Here is a 21177-nt window from a genome sequence, read left to right as displayed (position 1 = left end):
CCCGCCACACATTTCTGAAAAAGTAGCCTACATATCCTAGCGTGCCGCTCTCGCCACAGAACTGGCTGTAATCGAGCACGTTGTGATTGGCTACGGTATAGCCAATCAGAAACAGAAGCATTACTGTATCTTGGTAAATCTTTATATAACAACCAATGAAAACAGCACTTCTGCTACAAGTCGCACACAGACAGACTTCAGACTGGGTTTTGACTAATAAAAAACAAGCATAATTTATACACAAACTTTTGACTAAAACACATTTTAAATGTCTCTAATTTAACCTATTTGGTAATTACTGTCTGGATTATTAAAAAAAATACTGCTTTATTAAAGGTACACAAACAACATCAAACTGCATTTTAAAACTATAATGATGTGTGCATTTTACATTGGAATAGGCTACTTAAAAATACAGAAAATATGCCATTACAGCAAACAAATGCCATATTTCAGTGTGTAATAACTGCATACAGCAATTTATTTAGGGATAAAATTTACTTCCAGTAATGGCCCTAACACAAACTAAGAAATTAATAGCACATGATTAATGACCCAGAAGTTATGGGACATATCAGAGCTAATTTTTCTCATAATCATATAACTTTTATTCACAGGGGTTGACAGATGTTGAAAAATTGTCAAATTATATTGCTCCATCTGTTTTCCTTTATTAAGTGTTTGAGCAAATTGTTTGGTGCAGCAGCAATTTACAAAAATCTCATTTGACCCGAACTTTCACGAAGTAAACAAAAAAAAAATTGTAAACACACTTTTCAAACCCTGGGGTGTCTTCATGCATGGTAAAAAAGAAGCCACAAATCCCACTCAGTCACCACATTAGTGTTACACACATTTGCAGTGATGAGCCATCTGACACATTCAGCCTGATAATGGCCTAGTTATCACGGCCCCTCGAACAGTGAGACCAGAGAAGAACCTGTGAGGGAGGCTGGGAGACAGACAGGGCCTGTTGGAACTCATCATGGTGGAGAGCGATCATCCATACTCCCTGAGGGCTGGCTGCCGTGCCGCCTGCTATCATCTCTCCAGTCATGATTAATTTCAGTGTGAATAAACTGCAAAACAATCATGTGGTTTTAAAAAAGAAAACACTTTTAACAATTCCCCTGTTTTTCATTGTAACCTGGACCAATAACGGCTTCCTCTGTTCTGTGTGACAGCCGGGTGTCATCCAATAAAAAGCTCAAGCCCAGCTTGCTGGTGTAGGTGCTATTACTATTTGCCAATTTGGTGCGGAAGGACCCAGTGCTTATGTCTAGTAGACAGGTCAGTGTGCTCCTTTTTTCTGGGTGTGATTTTTTTTTGTCACTCTGTGTTGACAAAGTATAGTAGAAAAAGAAAATTTCTGTCGTTAAAGAATTGAGATCTAAATGTGATCATTGTAGAATTTTATGTTTTGGAAACAGTGCTCATTTACAGCTTTGCCTTTTTCATATTCAATTTGAATGAGCAACTTGTTTGCTCCACAACAATGAACAGAAGGTGATGTCGGTGTAAAGCCAAATGTCAAACAATCAAGTTTTGTTAATTCAAAAATCTATTTTTTTTTCAAAAGTTCTTTGTAGCTTAAAGAACATGCAAAGTTTTCCTTTCTCATACAGGAAAAATGTGACTACCGCAACAGTTCTTGCATGGATGCAGTCAAAACAGCACAGCAGAAGACATTTCATGGAAAACCCAAATACTTTGGACTTGTGATCTAATAGAAAAGCAAACGATTACACAGGTTTTACCCTCAAGAAAAAAATTAAGAAAATCCAGCAGGCACAGAAAACTGCACATGAGATATTATTGGTAGTCTGGGATAAACACAGACTGTAATCCCAAGTCATATATTAAAACAGATGTTTTACAGCATTGATATTAGTTAATATGAATAAGAAATTGAATGTCTGTAGCTATATGCACTTATAAATCTTACAGTGATGCACTGCAAAATGTTCAGAGTAATCTTTCTAGAACTTCAGTGTGACAGCACCCCCCACTGGTGAGGAAATATCACTAGGTAAGATTTTGACCAAGATAATGATTGAAAAGCTTGCTATGAGGGATGATAGCAATTTGTGTGCTTGCAAATGTTTCCTACAAAGTGAAAGATTTCATAAAAAAAAAAAAAAAATTTAGTTTCTAACATATGCACTTGTTTTAACGCTTAAATCCAATAAGACAAACACCCCAAAGAACATTTTCAAAGTACAATCATTTATTTTGTATAAATACATATAAAATACAATATAAACATATGTCACATAGTTTTACAGCATTCTTAGTATATGAGATTTGAACCTAAAAATGTTCACCACCAGTTGTATAGACTGTATCTGTAAATCTATAGTGTTAGCATGAGCTTGCACCTGTGCCAAGTTTGATCCTGTGTCCTCAGTCACCAGGGGAGCAGAGTGTTACATTCACTCTCAACTTTAAGATCATGGTAACTAACTTAAAACTACTCCACAGACCTCAGTCCAAAGGCACTGCCCGACTCCTGCTGAGTCTGAAGACTCTGTTAGCCACAGAGCTTCAACACACAAAGCTAAATACTGAAAAGCAGACACACAGGGCTGCTTGTGTTTTAAGTCTAAGAAGTGAATCTGTACAGTTGTGTGGTCCCTTTAAAACGGTGGGATTTGACTCAGTACCGAAGCAGTTCAACGCTAGCTCTGTCTGGATCCTGCAAGACCCACAGGGGTCCATCAGCCTTCCCCTCTGGCATCACTGTCACACCTGTGCTTCATAGGAGAATTGTGATGACTGTAGTATGAAGATAGCCATTTACACCAAATCTCTATACCATCAGCAACAGCTGTGACTCAAGCCATACAGAAACAAGCATGAATGTGTGATCAAAACTAACACTGTGCTCATTGTGTATATAAATGTTTAACAATGACCTGAAAAATAGGACATATATATTTTAAACACCGTAACTTTAGGTCAAATTAAATATATTTTATTCCTTTTCTGTGCAGTTTTTTTTTTAAAAAGCTGAACTGGATTACCTACATAAAAAATGTCTTCTGAGATGGAACATCAAATCACTAAGTAAAATGTTATAAGTCAGAAGTAATCTGAGGAGGCTCAGTCTGAATGCACATGTAAGGGTCCAACAGGTGAAGCTAATTAATCGGTGAGAGTAATGGAGCACAACTGAAACGTACGTTTAACGAATGTACCATGAGGAACAGTTGGAAACTTCCACAGCCAAATCACGACAGACTTTACCTTCAGTGTAAACAAAGATTAAAAATCCCTTCAGCTTGGGTCAGTAAACCTCTTGAATATAGCTTTGGTCATAATTTAAAGATTGTCTTTTGCAAAAGCAAGTAGAAATTCAATCAAAAACTACAGTCCAAAACAAATTGGGGTTGAATCTTAAACTCTGCTCTGGTTTTCTTACGTAAATGAGGTCAACCCCGAAACCCCCTGATGAGCCGTCTATTGCGTCACTCGTCTTTTTCATGACTTGCGTTTCCATTCATAACTCCGTTTGTGTGGTGTGCCCATGTCTGAGCCTGCAGCACTTTAGGCAGCCTCTTGCCCTTGGTGTAGGCGTGGTACCAGAAGTTGAGGAAGAGGAACAGGAAAATCAGGCCGTACAGGCCGATGATGTAGATAAAGACAGGGAACTGGTAGGTGCAGTCCTTTATGAAGAAATACTGAGAGATGTGGCTGGTTACCATGACGAACTGGATCTGGGGAGCAACACAGAGTGAATGAGTTAACACAGATCTTTCAAAACACAAACTTAAGAACATAAGAGTTACAACACACAGCCTTGTTCGACATGAATAAACATACCAGCTGGATTGTAGTGAGGTATTTCTTCCACCACAGGTACTTCTGGTAGTTGGGGCCAAGAGCAGTCAGGCCATAGTAAGTGTACATGAAGACATGGACAACACAGTTCAGCAGGGCGTGGAAGGTTCCTTGACCACCTGGAAAATGAGAACATCACACATGCAGATAAATTCATGGATGTCATGGAAAATACTGCCAATGCATTTAGATAAAAAAACAAATACCTGGCGCGAACCGGACTCCAAACCACCAGGTGAAAGGCATGATGGAGTGATGATAGACATGAAGAAATGTCACCTGGCTGTTCTTCTTCCTCAGGACAAAGAAGATCTGAAAATAGACCAGTAGACATTTTAAAAATCAAAAAATAAATATAAAAGGTTGGGAAGGACTTGGAAAGTTCTACAAAAAACGTTTTAAGCCCATTACTTACTGTGTCCCACATCTCAATGAACTTGGAAAAATAGTACAGCCAGCACGTTGCTGCCATCTAGAGGAGAAAAGGTAAATGTTTATATTTTAGTACAGATCCAGGCAAAAATCCAGATCCTCAATCAGACACAGTGAAACATCTTGACCTGTAAATGTGTCTTACCCTCATGGCCTGTGGTGAATTGGAGTAGTCGACTAGGTCACAGCGAAAGTTGTATCCTGTTCCCCATCCAGACATCACAAACTGAAGGGAACAAAGCAAAACAAATAAGTTTGGAAAAAAACATCAACAGCAAAAAACAACTCTTGAGGTAATGCACCTAAACATCACTGGGGAAGGTGATCATCATTTCTGGTCAAGTTGGGGGGTGTCTTTTTGCTATAATATAATACAAATACAACCCTCACTTTTAACATTTCACTGATAAAACTGACACTTATTGAGAGGAAGGAGTGCACTTCAGAAGTAAAACTTAAAGAAAACAGTGGGAGCACCAACAGAACTGGTTTACCCAGGGATTCAGCCATGTTTAAAAAAAAAAAAAAAGAAGCCATCTCTGAACAATAACTTTAAAAAAAAAAAACCTACTGATGGAATGTGCCATGGCTCTGTTCGTCTCCAAGAGCTAAACAATGTAAGAAATGCTCTTCTTCAGCTTGAGCATGTGGTATGCAATGCTGTGACAAATCAAGAGCTGCAGTAGCACAAACATGTAAACAATATAGCAGTGTGTGACTCACCTCATAGCACATGTAGAGCGAGAGAGCTACCACGCCAAAGTTGTACACTATGAGAATCCCTTTGAGGTCGAAGGCTTTGCGGTTCTCCATAATCCGAGGCCCCAGGGATGTGACGAAGTAAATGTATGCCAGGATGATGATGGTTTGGGGAAGAGGCGATGACATGAGAAGCCAATCCTCCGTCCTGCTGTCTGTTGAAACAAAGTGATAAGTTTTAAAACAAAAAATACACCAAAGGGTCATTTTTAATGCTTGTTGTTTTATTTAACTGTTTAAACACTCACCTGCTTTTTGGATGAACTCATCATAAATGAGTGCAGCTGATGACTGTATATTAAAAAACTCCATTTTCAGTCCCAGTCCTCAAATTTGACCTAGAAGGTGAAAGCATGAGAAAAAAAGTTAAGGAGTCAGTTTGATTTGGATGCATTTTTCCTGGTATTGTGGGACCAGAATAAGTTATTGGTTTGTTTGGTTTTTTTTTAAGTTTGTTTTCCTGAAGCAATACTTGCATTCACAACATTTTGCAATAACTGCAGCAGATGCTTGTATTGAGGCCCTTCAATGTACACAATGGCTGCTACTTCCTTAACTTACAAACAGGAAGCAAAGTTCTTGTTTTTTTAAGTTACCTGAGCCAGCGTGCCCAGAATAATTTCATTATACAATTGACTTTTTTTATTCTTTACAGTTCAATAAAGTTGTTGTTGTTGTAGTTCAACAGCGGAGAGCTATGGCTGAAGGATTGTACTGTATAGAAGGAAAAAGGCCACTCAGCCGGTTCTCTCTGCTGATGACAGACAATGCAAAGAGTGTAAGAGCGGTACAATGAGTAGCAGTCAGTGTGTTTCTCCATTTTAGAGAAAGGGACGTCTGTTCTGTCAAATGTATTCCAGAAACATGTAGACAAACTAAAAAAATGAAATCAATGTAGGTCAGCAATAATGGTATGTGGGAGTCATGATGGGCATACCTCATGGTTATACAAAATATAGCTTAAAGGAAAAAATAGTTATTTTACATATTTTACATACAAGTAAGAGTAAAACTGGCCCAGTGTATTAATCAGTTGAACCATTTGGAAATAAACCAGCAAGTTAAATGAACTACATTCTGTCAAGTTCACAAAGGCCAAGCGACAGGTGTTCCCAGACATCACCACTGACCCAACAAACAGAGTGCTGTTGACTTAAGGCCTGAAGTTGCTTTCATTTTTTGGATTTGTGGTGATCAACATTAGTTTTGTATGGGATGTACACCAAATGGGAACTAATCTTTACAGACTTCCCTTTAAGAAACAAGGAGTTAAACTGTACAATTATCAAGTTCATATTTCTGATAAAGGCTGTGTTTTGAAAACTGTTGGCTATGGGCCAGGAGAACCATTAAAAAAAGGGTCTGTTAAATGAACAAAAGATAAACCCTACATGACAGGTTTTCAAGGTGTGTCTAACCTGCTGCAGAGGGAACAGGTGAAGAAAAACTGAAGAGGCAGCGAGTCTGCGCACTAGTGATGGCATTACAAGCCTGGACTTGCCAATTAACGATATAGACAGGGGAATGGATGTAAAGGCCGCTGCTCCCAAGACACACCTGCACTATTTTAAAACGTCTGCAATGTCACAGAGCACAGGCTGTAATTATCGGTGAACCAACACTCCGTCTGGACACAACTGAGTAGATACATTTCAGACTTTTCTTTAAAAAAAACTGACGGATGGATTAATCTGTGAAATTGTATGATAAAAACAAAGAAAAAGAAAAAAAAAGAAACAACAACAACAAAAAAAAACAAGTCAGTTTTATTTCTAACTTGTTACCACACACGAACATTACCCAGCCATGCCTTCTATCATCACACCGAAGTTTACAAAGTCTTTTGATCCTTTTTACTTTTAAGTTTTGCCGAGAAAAGCACTTTCTGTGTAAAAACCAAAACTATTTTAGAAAACAGCGAAATAATATCTGTTTTAGGGCTCATAGGGTATTTTCTACCCGGGTATCACTCAAAGAGATGAGCTGATGAGGAACAGGTGACGCAATTGATGAAGAACGAGTCGGACAGGTACCACCTCACAGTGACAGGAAGCTCTACACAGACACATTTCCACGTCGACGTACCGGTTCTCAGATTTAAATTGCGGGTAAACTTTATGACTCGATTCTTGTCTTGTCTTACCACAAAAGGGCCTCAAGTTTTGAAGAAAAGTTCCATCACTCACCTCAAACGCTGCCGACACTGATGGGCCCACTCGATTAAAATCCCTGTGTTGCGACCAGCCCGTATCCAACCTCCCTGCTCACCACCTTCCTCAGGTGTGCTCTCATGAACTGATGCAGCGCGCTCTCCAAAACTTATTGAGGCCACTGGGGGCGGAGTTTGCGCTGAGGGCACGCCTCCTCTGTCATCGATTGTTGCAAAAAGTTTGCATGCTTAAGCGATGTGTCATCGGAAATATGTCGAGATTTCGCAACAAATAATCAACGGACAATTAAAATTTGGTTTCAATAGAATAAAAAAAAGACAAGATAGTGGGTGAAGTTTTATTCCCATGACCTCAACAAACCACAGTAAAAAAACTAAGGAGGGTGAAAGAAAGCTTTTAATGTCAGAAAAAGGGAAATGGATGAGTCAAGACACTTCAGGTAGTTTTGGGAATACATGAAAACAGTATCCTGGATAATCATAGCGTTATAGTCAAAGACACCTTCAATACAATAGAGAAATAGTGGTATGTTTCAAATGTCAAACAATGTTTCTGTTCTCATGAGGTCTTTTAGGGTCATTTTAAACCCCAATTGGCTTCCAGGAGTTATAACAAAAGGATATTGTAAAACTGTGACAGGGGGGGTGAGGTATCAGTATCACTTCTTGCTGTAGTTTCTACCAGGTCTGACACTGAAAACTTTGACAAACAAATGCAAATTTGGCAAAGAAGGACAACAACACAATGGGTGTTTCTGATAGCCTGGTTACTCCGGTATGAGGGAGTCTTTCCTCAACTCACAAAACACAAGATTGGCACCAATGTTTTAAAACGACTTATATGTGACACCCGGCCTTGATAAGACTGATAAAAATCTGAGCCACATGCTAAAAAATTTCAAGACCTCATTAAAAGTCAGCATCGTATCAGGTGTGCAGTTTCTGAGGAATGGTAGTCAATATGTGCATTCATATGTTTTCTACTTCTCTCTGAATTCTGAACCGCCAAGTCATCAAATCTTCAACTAAGTTTGGTATGTATTCCCCATGGCCATAATAAATCAGTGACAACACCACACTGCTCAGCAGCATTCATACAGTTTATGGTGTACATCGTAACATACATGTTATGGCAGCAATGGTGGTATATTTACGTTCAGTACAACAACTTTAAAACAAACACCAAGTTTATATCAAAAGTAAAAAAACAGACATTTTCATTGTGCATACTAAGAAAGTTCAACAATAATTTACAGAGCTTACTTTAATGTAAGGCCCTGCAAAAGTGAAAAAGGGGAAAATTTTGCACAGATGTCTCTTTTCTGACAAGTTACTGCAGAAGCATGTGTGGATGGCCCTTTGCATACTCAAACACCTGCATGTCCCTTTGTCCACACATGCAAAACACTGCTGTTAATCTTCATCGCTGCTCCATGCATCCTGAAAGGCAGGGTTCACCGAGGACTGGCCAGCAGCACCCTGTAAGAGACCAAAGTATTCTGTTTAATATCAAGTCTGAACTTTTAGACTGTCTTTAAATACAACATAAAACAAATATCTATCAGTCACTAATATGGGTGTACAGAGGGGGTGGAAAAAGGTAGCCGTGCATTCCTCTCAATTTGCCTGACACAAATTTTAAGATTGATGATAACTGCTGTTGAGTTCATCTGATTAAAGAGTCAACAAGTTAAACTGGAAAAGGTGAGTGTGAGGGAACAGTTTGTAATTTAGTAAGAACTACTAGAATGCAGAAAAATGACACGACGGAGCTGAGTCACTGTGGCTACAGTATTAAAGTTTCTCACTATGAGAGATGGGTGGCATCAAGGTGTCATCCTTTGCATTCCTTAAATGACGCATCGCTTATCTATGACTATATTCCTGATCAGAAGATGAATGAGAATAAAAAGTGAAGACAGCATGGATCATACTTTTGAGTTCTTGCTGTGGAACTTTATGGTTTCAGTGATGAAAATACAATGTGGCTTATCTGGTTTGAAGAGTCGATTGATTGATCCATTTAGTTGCCATAGTTGTTCTATTTCACTTTCTGTTAGTAAGATTTGTACCTTTTTGGTGTTGTCTGACTCCTCTTCCACATCTGAGGCACGAAGAACAGGGACCCAGGCCAGGATGTTACAGTCCTTTCCTCCACTATACAGTTCCTACAGATAGAGACGTATTTAGCAATGCTCTGACTCACAAGTTCACATACTGTTGTAAGGAAATGTTTATATTATTTTATTAAACTGGGAAAGTCACTCAAAGAACTGTTTCGTATTTACGTTGGTGGTTTGGCACAGTCTACTGAGAGAAGAAGGAACAGGGGCTAAAAGGGAATCTGAGAAGCTGCACAGGCAGCCGCAAGCAAACAGACAAGCAGGACAGCGAGATAAACAAAGCAAACATGAGCACCATGACAGGCAGGAAAGGTGGAAATGGCAGCTAAAGTGATGAGCAAAAGCACACAGCAGCAGTTAACAGCAGTTGGCAGCAGTTAGCAGAAGTGAGCAGCAGCTGACAGATATTGACAGATTTTTGTGTTTAGGATGATAAACAGCAGCAAGTTCCTTTAAGAATGTCCTTAACTGAGCCCTTACTAGCTGACTTTGAGATAAAATTGTCCAGTTGAGGTGGGGTTTTTTGTAACTTAGTCTAGTTTCACACTGCAGCAGCCTGGAATGCGGTCAAGTGATTGCCATGAACTTCAAGCAGGACATGGCGAGCAGAGCAGCTGTTGTAGGCAGTAGATCTAGTTCTAGTTTAGTCACAGGTATGGGAGGCAGACCATGAACCGTTTTGGAGATAAGCCTGAGCTATGTAATCTGATGGTGTGTGTGTAAGAAAGACCAGTTAACAGAGAAGTATAGAGTACAGCAGTGGCAGGTTTTGAAAGGCGTATTACGATTAGCAGTGTGATTGAGAACAACAAGAACTGCAACTCAGCATAAACTTCACTTTAAGACAAGAACAACTAGTGACAGCTACATGACGGGGTAAAGAAGAAAGACTGGGAACTTGTTTGTCCTTAGTCCCGTATTGAACAATATGATCATCAAGTCACACCAAAGGCTTCAAAGGAAGTGGCTCACACTTTCAAGAGTAGAATTCTCCCAGCGAAAAGCTGTCAGGCTGCATTCTTACGTTATACAGTATGTTCACAACCTTTACATGGCACCAAAAGCTGACTAATAACGTGGGCATGAGCCTTACATACCATTTCATAACTACAATGATAACCTCAAAGATACTCATGATTGAGATCTTTTCCAGCATACAGGATTAGAGATGAAATCTTCAGAATGTCTTAAAACAACTACTACATACACCTTGTTGAGCTGTGTACTTAAGCTATATTTTTCAGCAGTTTTTCTTTTATTAGGTAGGACAGCTGAAGACGGACAGGAAATGTGAGGAGTAGAGAAGACATGCAGGTCAGGAGTCGAAGGAACAGTGGTGTACTTTGGCTGCACACTTGAACAGCTAGGTCTGTGATGCCCTGTACTGCACTCTTTTTGCTCTCATTTCAGGTAAATACCAATACAAATGTCAAAGAGAAGGATAGAAAGTGGGGCAGTCTGATGAAGCTCCATTATTCATGTTCCACACTATAAAACTGAACCATGGGAGAAGTAATTGGGTTAGTTAGCCTATTTTTTTAAATGCTAAGAGGAATCATTTATGTCTAAGACAAAGTTGCTGCATTCAGGGTCATTATTTTCAGCCAGAAGGCTGATTTAAACAATTATTGGTTTTAATAAGATATTACTGTTTGGTTGATTGTAGAATAAGCTTTATTGTTTGCCCATGTTAGCAACAGATTATACTAATCTGGTATTGACTGTTTTCTGACGTCCAGTAGTAACCAAACAAGTCTAGATTGCTTATATGGAAATGTAGGGAGCCCCTAAGGTGACAAAATGAAAGATTCTTGTGCACACCAGATACCAACCTGTGCCTACAGGAGACATTCTTGTGATCGCAAGAAACTTTTGCATGCTTACAGGAAAGTTGCTCCATGCAATATTTCAATGTCAGCACAGGAGAGTATTAAGTGTGAATTAAGCACTTTCTTCCCTGACATGCTACTCCAATGTGTGCTGTTCATATATGAACAATCAAAACTAATGTACCAAGAAACTATTGTCTTACTTTTTCTGCCCATGGCACCAATAGAAAAGTATCACATTTAAGAAAACAGGAACTCTGCTGAGTCTGACAGACATGTTTTGTGGCTGATTTCCTTAACTGGACACATATGACTTGTTTATTTGGTCTACAGCTGTGAGGAAACTGGAGTTTTAGTTTCATTTTTTTTTATTTTGATGTCAATTTTGGTTTGCAGCATTACATCCTTGTTCAAATGACTCTCTTAAAACGTAAACGATCAAAAGCAGATGAATGTGGAAAAACAAGGTGAAACTTATGTAAACCTTCATTTTAGTGGTGTGAATCCATCATCTTCAGAAATAACATAGTCAAAGGTGATAAACTGTGTGGGTAGACAAGAGTGAATGAAAATGTCTGTATTTGCATCTACAGTGGCTCTGTGTGGCACAGATACCCATGTGAAGTGAGAAACTCATCGAAGGCTGCCGCTGAGAAAGCAAATGTCGAAAAGCCACTATCGCAGTGAAAACCTCACAATGGCTGAAGTGATCAATTAAAACTAAAGCTGCCAGATAGAAACTGACCTGTAATTAGGTATTCAAGAGAGCAACTAAACCTGACTGGCAGAGCAAGCACAAACACACACAGGGAAATACAAACAAAGGCAACACAGTAGATGGATGGGCATGTCGACCAGGTGCAGCCACCATGTGGGATTTTGGTGTGTCTCACCTGGTAGTCTGGGTGAAACTCGCAGCAGTCGACATTGTTGTAGTGACCCCTGAGCATGGTTACCAGCTCTCCTGTGTGGAGGGCGTACACGGCCACTGAGCTGCCGCATGGCACAAACACGAACTCTGGGCTGCAGCCGCGGGACACCGTGAACTGTAGCCTTTTTCGGCTTTCATTGCAGACCTTCCCATAGTTTACCTGAGGGACAAACAGAGGAGGCACACCATGTTCAGATTATGTGTGTGAATGCTTATTTGTAAGGTTCATAAAACATTTTATGGAGAAGACCCTCTGAGTAATTATTACATTCCATATTTATGAGAGAAAACCTAGTGTGAAACAACTCTTAGAAAATAAGCTTCCACTACAGGTCAAACTCTCCAGACTGGGAACAAAAGATATTTAATCTCTTCAGCGTAGACAAAGACAAATATTTCAGTACTTGTAGTCATCCTGAAATCAAGACAAACAGGTCCAGATTACTTCATCGGATTAATGGAGTGTGTAATGTGTAGGGATTTGTCCAACCCTGGTAACATTCAGTGTTGGTATCATGACATAAAAAGTTGGATTGGTGAATTCCTAAAAATGTGGTTTTATTTGACCTCAGGTGAAGCCTAAATGCAGAATATCTCCACTGTAACGCATGTCTGCTCTTCAATGAGACCACCTGCCCTTTGAGTCAGTGGTTGTTTCATGCCACAGCCTGAAGATGGAAACATGCCCACCATGGCAACAGCAGCATGAGGCAGTGGAGCAGGAAATTAGCAGAGCAGACTGTAAGAGCTCAGGGCAAACAGAGAGGAGCCCTTAGCTTTGGGATGAGGTAATGTTTCATGCAAGGTTGGATGTACAGTACATGTCTACTTTATTTCATGGAGACACTCTGAAGCTAAGTCTCTGTTGCTTGGGCGAAAATCGCCATCAATATGGTTTGCAGAGTGGAGGATGAGAGGCCGGCTAGGCTTTCTAACTGGGTGTTTGGTATCAGTCTGCTGGTGGATTGGTAATTATTAACAGAAGGGTGAATTCCCTTGGTCAAAATATCACTGTTCTATTGTTAACAGGATAGATTAACTTGGCAGCTGTCTGTTTTCCTTTTATTAAGTTTTAGAGAACATCACATCATTTTTGCAGATAACTACTCTGTTAAATTACTAAACTGAAGAAACTGGTAAATTCAACGTTTATTTTACAGAACATTATATACAAGTTAATCTCAATAGTTTAGAATATCCTGGAAAATGTACTGTTTATTTGATACATTGAATTGGAAACTTAGTATATTTCAGTAGTTCAATTAAGAAAATTGACACTCAAATGTACCACTGCTGAGGTTTATGAAAGCCCAGCTCTGATAGCTGCCTCAACCTAACAACACCTCATCTCCACTGGGTTCAGGTCCGGTGACTTTGCAGGCCAATTAACTGCAGTAGTATCATGGTCATTTAACCAGCTTTTGACACCTTGGCAGTTAGGACTAGCGCCAAGTCCTACCAGAAAATGAAATCTCTAGAAATTTCAGGAAAACACGGTTGACCAATAGCAGCAGATGATATGCCTCCCCAAATCATCAGTGACTGTGGAAACTTGGACCTCAAGTATTTTGTATTCTGCCTCACGACTCATCTCCAGACACTGGGTCCTTATTTCCAAATGTAATACAAAAATTATTTTCATCTGAAAGAGGGCTCTGGACTACTTAGTTCTTTTTCTCCTGATTCCTTGATACAGCTGAGCATTGAGGATCTTGATGCACTGACTCCAGCCTGAGTCCACTCCTCAGTCAACACCTTGTGAAGTTCTAGCAACTTCTTGAACAGGTTTCTTGTGCAATCCTCCCAAGGCTGCGGTTCTCTCTGTTGCTTGTGCATCTTTTCCCACCACACTTTTTTCCGTCCACACAGCTTTGAAGTAATCTACCTAGATACAGCCCTCTGTGAACAGCCAGCTTGTTAAGCAATAACCTTATGTGTCTTACCCTGCTTGTGGGGGGTGTCAGTGAACGTCTTCTGGACAAACGTGAAGTCAGCAAATTTCCCAATGATTGTGTAACCAACTGAACCAGACTGAGAGACCATTTAAAGGATTAAAATACCTTTGCAAGTGTTTCTAGTAAATAAGGTAATTAGAGCGCATCATCACTAGTTTACAATACTAAACTTTTTAACAATGTTCAAATTTTACCAGACACTGAATTTAGGGTTTTTCTTAACTGTAAGTTAAAATCATTACAATCAAAAGAAATACATGTCATGATTTCACTCTGTGTACTAAATCTATATAATATATGACTTTCACTGTTTGAATAAGACTTTTAAAATAAAATAACTTCTTATGATATTCTAATTTGTTGAGATGAACCTGTAGATGAGCTTTACACTACATTTTATACATTTTATCACCATAATCACAACACAGCCCCAGTTAAACTACTTTACATACCTCAGTGGTGTATGACAACATGAAGTAGTACAATTTACACCAAGCTCTCACTGGATTGTTGTGTACAGGTTTCAACACAGGGTTAATGTAGTTCATTTCCTGTCATACCTTAAACTTGTGTGGCAGCATTCTGCGTTACCAGCGAGGGCTCACAGTCTTTAGGTAGCCAAGTGAAAAAGGCACAGACAGCTAATCTGATGGTAATGAAATCTTACTTGAGTTTGATAGTGATAATCACTATTTACACAAATAGTGTGTGGTTGTTTCTGGCTTTGAAGAGGGACGCAGCAGAGAATCCAGTAGAAAGGTCACAGAGTCAATTTTGGCACATAAAACAAACAGGGACCAATCGTTTTCTATTAAAATGACATATAATAAGTCTAAAGTGAGCATCTCGACTCTTAAGTGATTTGTCTATTACACAGCTCACTGTAATCTGAGTGTCAATTATACTCACCATCTTCTTTTCACATGAGGTCATAACAGCTTTTAAGGCAATTTTTGTGGTTTTAAAATGATAGAAAAACATCCTAAAGAAGTGATAATTGGTACAATGGAATATTAATCTGTTTACTGAGACTCCGGTATAGTATTCCAACATATGCCCTGCTTTTCACAGATTTTCACAGATGACCACGTCAAGGACATTTCTGCTGTTGCTAAAACCAGCCTGCAAGGAATCAGGACTTAACAGAAATTTCTTTTAACACTGTTTCACTCCTTCATGGATCTTGTTTGAGAAAGGCAAATGAAAAGTGTGTCTGTGGCCGCTTCATCTGCATAATCCTAAATGTTAATCCAGGGAGGTTATGGGAACAGAGAAGTTAATCTCACCCAACGCTTACCAATGTGTTTTCCCCTGTGGCACTATTCCACAGACGCATTCGGTCATCAGTGCCAGTGGTGAGGAGGTAAAGGCCATCTCCACTAAAGCACAATCCGTTCACTCTGCCATTATGAGCTGTGTTAACTGGAAAAACACACATGATGAGGACACATGGGAAAACAATAGTGCTTACTAATCACATACTTATCAAACCATGACATACTTTTAGTGCAAAGTCTCATATTACTACACTGAGCAGATGAATCAGACCGGTTTCCCTTAGCTTACTCTTGCTACATGAAAGGAAAACAGATACTGTATGTGCAGAATGTTAACATTTCCACCACAGTGAAGCATTGTACTGTGAAACAGGATAACCTCACAGTTGGACAAATAAAATGTAAGTCTGAATTTATTTTCTAATACAGCATGCTAATACAATATCTAAAGAAGGAGAAATTATAGGAAGGGCCATCTGTAAATGATCAATGCTTTGGATCATTCTGAGCTCCTTAAATGCACAAAGATTTGTCCTGATGCTCTTCACTGTATGTGTTTTTCTTTTGCTGAATAAAAGCTCAAGAGTCTACTCATGGCCCAGCCCACTCAGGCAGAATGAGGTAATGCTGTTAAAGAAAAACAGAAGAGAGAAGAAATGGAGATAGGTAACAGTACCTGCCTCAGAGGAGGCTTTTGACTTGTCCCCATTGTGCTGGTCCAGAGTGAAGAGACTACCAGAAGCTCGACGCACATCCCACACTTTCACTTTGCTGTCTGCACTTGGAGGGGGAAAAAACTTTTAGATGTAACACTAAGGATAGTCTTCCTATTAATGAATACAGAGGAATTTAAAGCTAAATTCATGATTCAAATTATACGTGGGGAAACATTGTTTGTTTCTCTAGGTCAGCTCTCTGCTGGGAATTAAACAGTCATAAGAGAATAAGATTCAATTCTCTATGTACCTCTGAGCCAGTTGTTTTCAAAATCACTATCAGTCCACAGGGAGAGCTACACATCACTCCCACTTGGTTAATTAGCAGGTCTAATGTAGCATAAACCAGGTGGGAACTGTCTCCACCATATGTTAAACCAACAGGACTTCCAGTATTTATCTGTTAACAATATGGTGGCATTATCCTTGACACTGTGTTTCAGTTGGGCCAGATGATAAAAAACTAACAGTGTTACCAGATAAACTGGCATTTAAAAGAGCATACCTGGCAGACGCTAAGATGTGCTCGTATCTGGGCGACCACCTCACAGCAAGCACCTCAGCTCTGTGACCTAAAGGAGGAAAGTTGTTTATATAGGGGATAAAAAAAAGATGTACATACACACAGAGTGTGTGTGTTTTTAGTTCACTAGTCAACTAACCCTGGAGAACATGAATCCTTGAACCAGACTTCAGGTCACACAGTTGGATTTTAGGAGCTTTTGTGCCAACTGAAAGTGCAGAGAACACAGAAGCAATCAAGAGTCAAAGTTTTTATCATTTCCCTCTTCTTGTTGAGTTGTCACAAACCAAATTTAAAGACAGACACATTTATGTGTATGTGTGTGTAAGGGTGAGGTGCTTCATCTGAATAATAAAAACTGGAGTCCTGGGTTTCACAGACAAGGTGTGGTAATTCGAAAGATCACTGATAAAACATGAGCAAACACACCCAGCTATTACAAATGAGAGGGTGGTGGGGTGAAATTTATCAGAACAAAGGAGCTAATTGGGCTGTCATTTAAATATAAGTGAAACAAACTTACTTTCAGTTAAAGAGCAACTAGGGCTTTTTAGGAACTGTTTTCCTTAAAAGCATCTCAGTGGGTGAAATAAAGGACTTTGAATCAGTCTAAAACTTGTTTAACAAGCGTCTGAGAAGTGAGGACACTAAAAAAACAGACACTGTGATTGTCTGCAGCTAAGAACGGGCGTGTCAAAGAGACTGTGTGCACCTCTGTGTACACTTATGAGCACATACTAAGCAGGCATGAGTAACCTGTTGGTCCTGCCTGGTGACGCACCTAGATTCCTGCTTGTTTTCTCTGAAGAAATGTGTATTTGAACCTGAAATGATGCAAAACTAGCTTCTGTGCCTGTGTTGGCCCCTCAAGGTACATAACCTGGGTTAAAAACTGGGGTATGACAGAGGCTGCAGGGAACATGGTTCACTACCCGGAGGAACAAATTGTTGACCAACTGGGAGACTGATGAGATTTCAGTTAAGTTCAGTGTTCTGAAGCGTGCAGTGAGAGGTAGATAGACCTGTGGCTTCAAATACACACCTGCAATGAGACTGTGCTTCTTTGCAATAGGGGACAGATGGTGGCTGTAGACATTACCTTCAAACTCAAAGACTTCAGCAGGCTGAAGAAACACAAAGTGAAAGGAAAGAGAGGAAGACAAGCAGAGACAGTCAGTCAGCTAGGATATTCAGCTATGTAGCCGTGCCATGTGGCAATAACATAACATCATCTCCACTTATGATGAAATAAAGAGCAGCAACCTTAAACACAGCCATTGAGTTTAACTGCAGTACAAATTCACAAGTGTGCAGGGAACAAGGTCAGAGAATGGATCGGGTAAAAATAAAAGCCAGTGAAGAGGGAGGGCACTGCAGCTCACCCTGAGCAGCAGTGGCGGTTACAATGCAAATTTTCCAGCAAATATAAAAAGCCTCTCTGTACCCCATCTGTCAGTGTGTGCCAGCGCCTGTGTGGACGCAGCCAATGGGCACACACACATATACACACACACACAGAGGAGGCTCTGTTTGCATAAAGCACCACACACACGCACACAAATGCACTACGCTATGTGCACACCATTACAAAGCACACAATAAAGCGCAAACACACAACCGCAATAAATAATTGAATAGTTATAAGTGTGTGCTTGTGTGTGTGTAGGACACAGAGACAGAAACACAGACTAAAACAAATGAAAGGTCAGCTGATTCCTGTCTGTCCCCTCTCTGACCTTTGAGGTAACCGTGGTGCCAGTGTAACTCTAGCACAGCTCAGGGCCTGCCATATGGGACTGTACGGCACAGAAAGGTAGAAAGCATGAAGCAGAAAATAGAAAAGAGTGGGGGAAGAGACAGCGCAAAGAGAGGAAAAAACAGCGTAAAGGTCGGGGAGGAGGTATAAGAAAAACAAATGTCAGATAGCGACTTTTATTATCTTCAAAGTTCTTTCTAATTGTATGCCAGCCATCATGCACTTTTAACACAAGAGGAAAAAAAGTTAAGATATGCCTTATAAACTGAAAACACAGTGTGTATTAGATGTGACATTGGAAAGCAGAGTCTGTGGGAGCCTTTCTTCACCTTCAGTGTTTCTGTGTCCCACACTTTCATGGTTTTGTCAAAGGAACTGGAGACAAACATGCCCGTGTCATACGGATACCACTGGACAGTCTCAACGCTGAATTTGTGGACATGCCGACTTGACCTATATCAAACAGGAAAGGATGAAAAAGTCATCAGGACACCAAAATAGAAAATCCAAAAGTTTTTTAACAAAGAATCTTTCTATAAAATGACAGTGTCTTTCAGCACATTAAAGAGCTAGTGTGCCAAATGAACTTTTTTCTACAAATCGACCTTCATGCTTATTTTTCCTGTTGGACATCTGGTGGGAAAAATTATTTTATGATGTTTCATAGACAGTTAAGAAAGGTTGATATGAGGATTTAGACTGAAGTCAGCTGTTTCTGAAGACATCTACATCAGGATGAGAACTTTCTTTAGTCATATTCAAACAACATTAAGCACAATGATCTCTCTACACAGTTTTTTCCACAGAGGAGCCAAGAGAGGTAACAGTTTGACTGAGGTGACGTTATTAGTTTGTATACTACACGGCCTAATAAGATCTGCCAATGAACAAGCCTTAAGATACCTGACACAGGAAGGGCTTTATGCAGTGCTGCCCTCTAAAGGACAGAATAGGACAGAATGGGGTAACACTCACCTGCCAACTGTGCAAACGGCCTTGCAGGTGTACTGCTGTTTCCCGCTGAAGTTCTCTAGATCATAGATGACAATCACGCCATCTGCTCCTCCTGATAACATACTGAAAAACACTGGTGGTTAACTTTTCAAAAGGCTGTACTGTACTTCAAAAAGCATCCAAAAAGATCTCTAATCTAAAAGCTATCACAAAATACTTCTCCAGTCTCATTTTACTCATGATCATCCATAAATTGAAACCTTTCGAAAATATACAACTATTAAACAGTTTAATAAAAAAAGTATATATTGTGCTGCTTATTGTTACTCTAATTATTCCAAAAGAGGAGGAATCTTTATAGGTCTCTTTCCAGTTTCTGACCTTCCCTGTACAATGTTTAAGATATCAATACATTGAATTGTTTTTTTATGATGTGCTAGTAAACAAAACTAAACTGGAACATTGTGCAGAAAGGTATGTGAATTACATAGGGTTAAGGATAAAAAGTGCGTTGTTTTCTTGTCTCTTCCAAATCACTGACAAGGACTTGAAATCCATCTTATATTTAACATAGAGGTTAACACAACATTGTGTCCAACAGAGCAATACTGATGACCTTCCAAAACTGTTGTGCATTAAAACCTCAGGTAACTGCAACATTGTTTAAAGCCATTTAGCATCTGGATCTTTCATGTTTATTTTCCCATGCTCTGTGTACATTTCATGTAATGCTTAAACCAGTGTTCTAGGTTTACTCAATTTCTCAATCTTGGAAAAGGTCAAAAAGATTAAAATTAGCCTTTGAATTTTGTGTTTAAGCATGTGCCTCAAAGCACATGGTGTAAAATTTGAACATAGTAGTACATTAAAAATGAAAGCATCAATTTTATTTATGGTATTAAAAGCAGTGGCGTAATGGGTCAAGCTTACTCTACAGTTCTTTTGAACTACAACGCAGTTTGGATTCTTGTGTGATCTGCAGAACAACATTTAGCAACACAATGCTTGCACAGTCACTATAAAAAAAGTTACTCATAAAACGGCAGGCAGAGCTGTGAATATATGCAAAAATGCAGGAGTGAAAAAGATCTCTGCCCCCTAATCGCTGGGCAAAGATCCCATCACACAAACATTGCAGTCCAAGAAGATTCCAACGTGAACTTACTATCTTCCCTCTATTGCTTCGATGTCAATGGCGTTGATGCCATTTCCATGGATTCTGTCCACATCTCTGTCAGGATTTAACTGCAGACTAAGGACCCTTTGGGGCACACAAAGGGACATGTTTACATTAATAGATGTGCTTGTATATCGATCAATAAACATGGGATGGAAGAGACGAAAAGACAGCAAATAAAAAAAAAAACACACACACACACACCAAATTGAACACATCGTCGGAATTTTAATCTGTGGTGTTTTGTTTTGTTGTTTTTGTAATTTTTTTTACCCCTTCTTTGTTGAGATTGTTTGTATTCGCTCACCTTCTCGTTGACTCCGCACGTCTCAGTCGCAGAGGGTCATCCAGACCGGCCTGTCTTGCTGTCAAAAATCCCAACATTGTTCCAATGTCAAAGGGGAATTGATGTCAATACATGTGTAGATGTTTTATTCCATCATTAGCTGACCTATCCCAATAGCTAGCACTTTACCTACAGAGGAGTAGGTTTTTTCATGTAAACTGAAATTGTACGAGTCCAAGAAGGTATGCTAGTGTACGTTATTTCCGCGGCAGCAAAATCGACTGTTTAGAAGTAATTGTGATGCCATATTTTGGAATCTAGGGTTTATTTTTACTCATTTTAATCTAGCTTCCCAAAAACTAAATACAATTCTCCGCCATGTTTGAACGCAACGTCAACTCTACAACGGATGCGATGATTGGTCGATAGAGTACAAGCGTCCAATTACA

The 21177-nt window shown here is 39.5% G+C and overlaps 2 protein-coding genes across 2 annotated transcripts; both read right to left on the bottom strand.

The window, feature by feature from the left end:
- Positions 1 to 2209: 2209 nt before the first annotated feature.
- elovl7a (ELOVL fatty acid elongase 7a) lies at positions 2210 to 7359 on the bottom strand. The gene is made up of 8 exons (XM_074671250.1): positions 7218 to 7359; positions 5280 to 5369; positions 4996 to 5186; positions 4418 to 4498; positions 4256 to 4312; positions 4047 to 4152; positions 3823 to 3959; positions 2210 to 3716 (listed from the first exon to the last, which is right to left on the bottom strand). Exons 2-8 carry the CDS (start codon positions 5341 to 5343, stop codon positions 3468 to 3470), a joined length of 885 nt encoding a protein of 294 aa, XP_074527351.1. The 5' UTR covers positions 5344 to 5369; positions 7218 to 7359; the 3' UTR covers positions 2210 to 3467.
- A 221-nt stretch (positions 7360 to 7580) lies between these two features.
- Positions 7581 to 21157, bottom strand: ercc8 (excision repair cross-complementation group 8). The gene is made up of 12 exons (XM_074671249.1): positions 20750 to 21157; positions 20431 to 20526; positions 19287 to 19388; positions 18641 to 18764; positions 17598 to 17679; positions 16695 to 16763; positions 16538 to 16604; positions 15993 to 16096; positions 15337 to 15461; positions 12047 to 12244; positions 9274 to 9369; positions 7581 to 8680 (listed from the first exon to the last, which is right to left on the bottom strand). The coding sequence occupies exons 1-12, from the start codon at positions 20824 to 20826 to the stop codon at positions 8615 to 8617; spliced, it is 1206 nt and encodes a 401-aa protein (XP_074527350.1). The 5' UTR covers positions 20827 to 21157; the 3' UTR covers positions 7581 to 8614.
- Positions 21158 to 21177: the final 20 nt, after the last annotated feature.

The sequence above is a fragment of the Halichoeres trimaculatus genome, unplaced genomic scaffold, assembly GCF_033239565.1.
Source record: "Halichoeres trimaculatus isolate MK-OKI-2021-1 unplaced genomic scaffold, fHalTri1.1 fHalTri1_scaffold_5, whole genome shotgun sequence".
Lineage (NCBI taxonomy): Eukaryota > Metazoa > Chordata > Actinopteri > Labriformes > Labridae > Halichoeres > Halichoeres trimaculatus.
The sequence above is the reverse complement of the archived record's forward strand: the minus strand, read 5'-3'. Positions and strand labels throughout refer to the sequence as shown.

What these genes read in the sequence shown, in the direction of transcription:
- elovl7a (XM_074671250.1), bottom strand. Translation starts at nt 5,343, where the DNA reads ATGGAGTTTTTTAATATACAGTCATCAGCTGCACTCATTTATGATGAG. An exon ending in TGAGTTCATCCAAAAAGCAG is followed by an intron (nt 5,187 to 5,279) that starts GTGAGTGTTTAA and finishes TTGTTTCAACAG; the next exon opens with ACAGCAGGACGGAGGATTGG. An exon ending in TGGAGTCCGGTTCGCGCCAG is followed by an intron (nt 3,960 to 4,046) that starts GTATTTGTTTTT and finishes CTCATTTTCCAG; the next exon opens with GTGGTCAAGGAACCTTCCAC.
- ercc8 (XM_074671249.1), bottom strand. Translation starts at nt 20,826, where the DNA reads ATGTTGGGATTTTTGACAGCAAGACAGGCCGGTCTGGATGACCCTCTG. An exon ending in GAAGCAATAGAGGGAAGATA is followed by an intron (nt 19,389 to 20,430) that starts GTAAGTTCACGT and finishes AGTGTTTTTCAG; the next exon opens with TATGTTATCAGGAGGAGCAG. An exon ending in AAGGATTCATGTTCTCCAGG is followed by an intron (nt 16,605 to 16,694) that starts GTTAGTTGACTA and finishes TTCCTCCTTTAG; the next exon opens with GTCACAGAGCTGAGGTGCTT.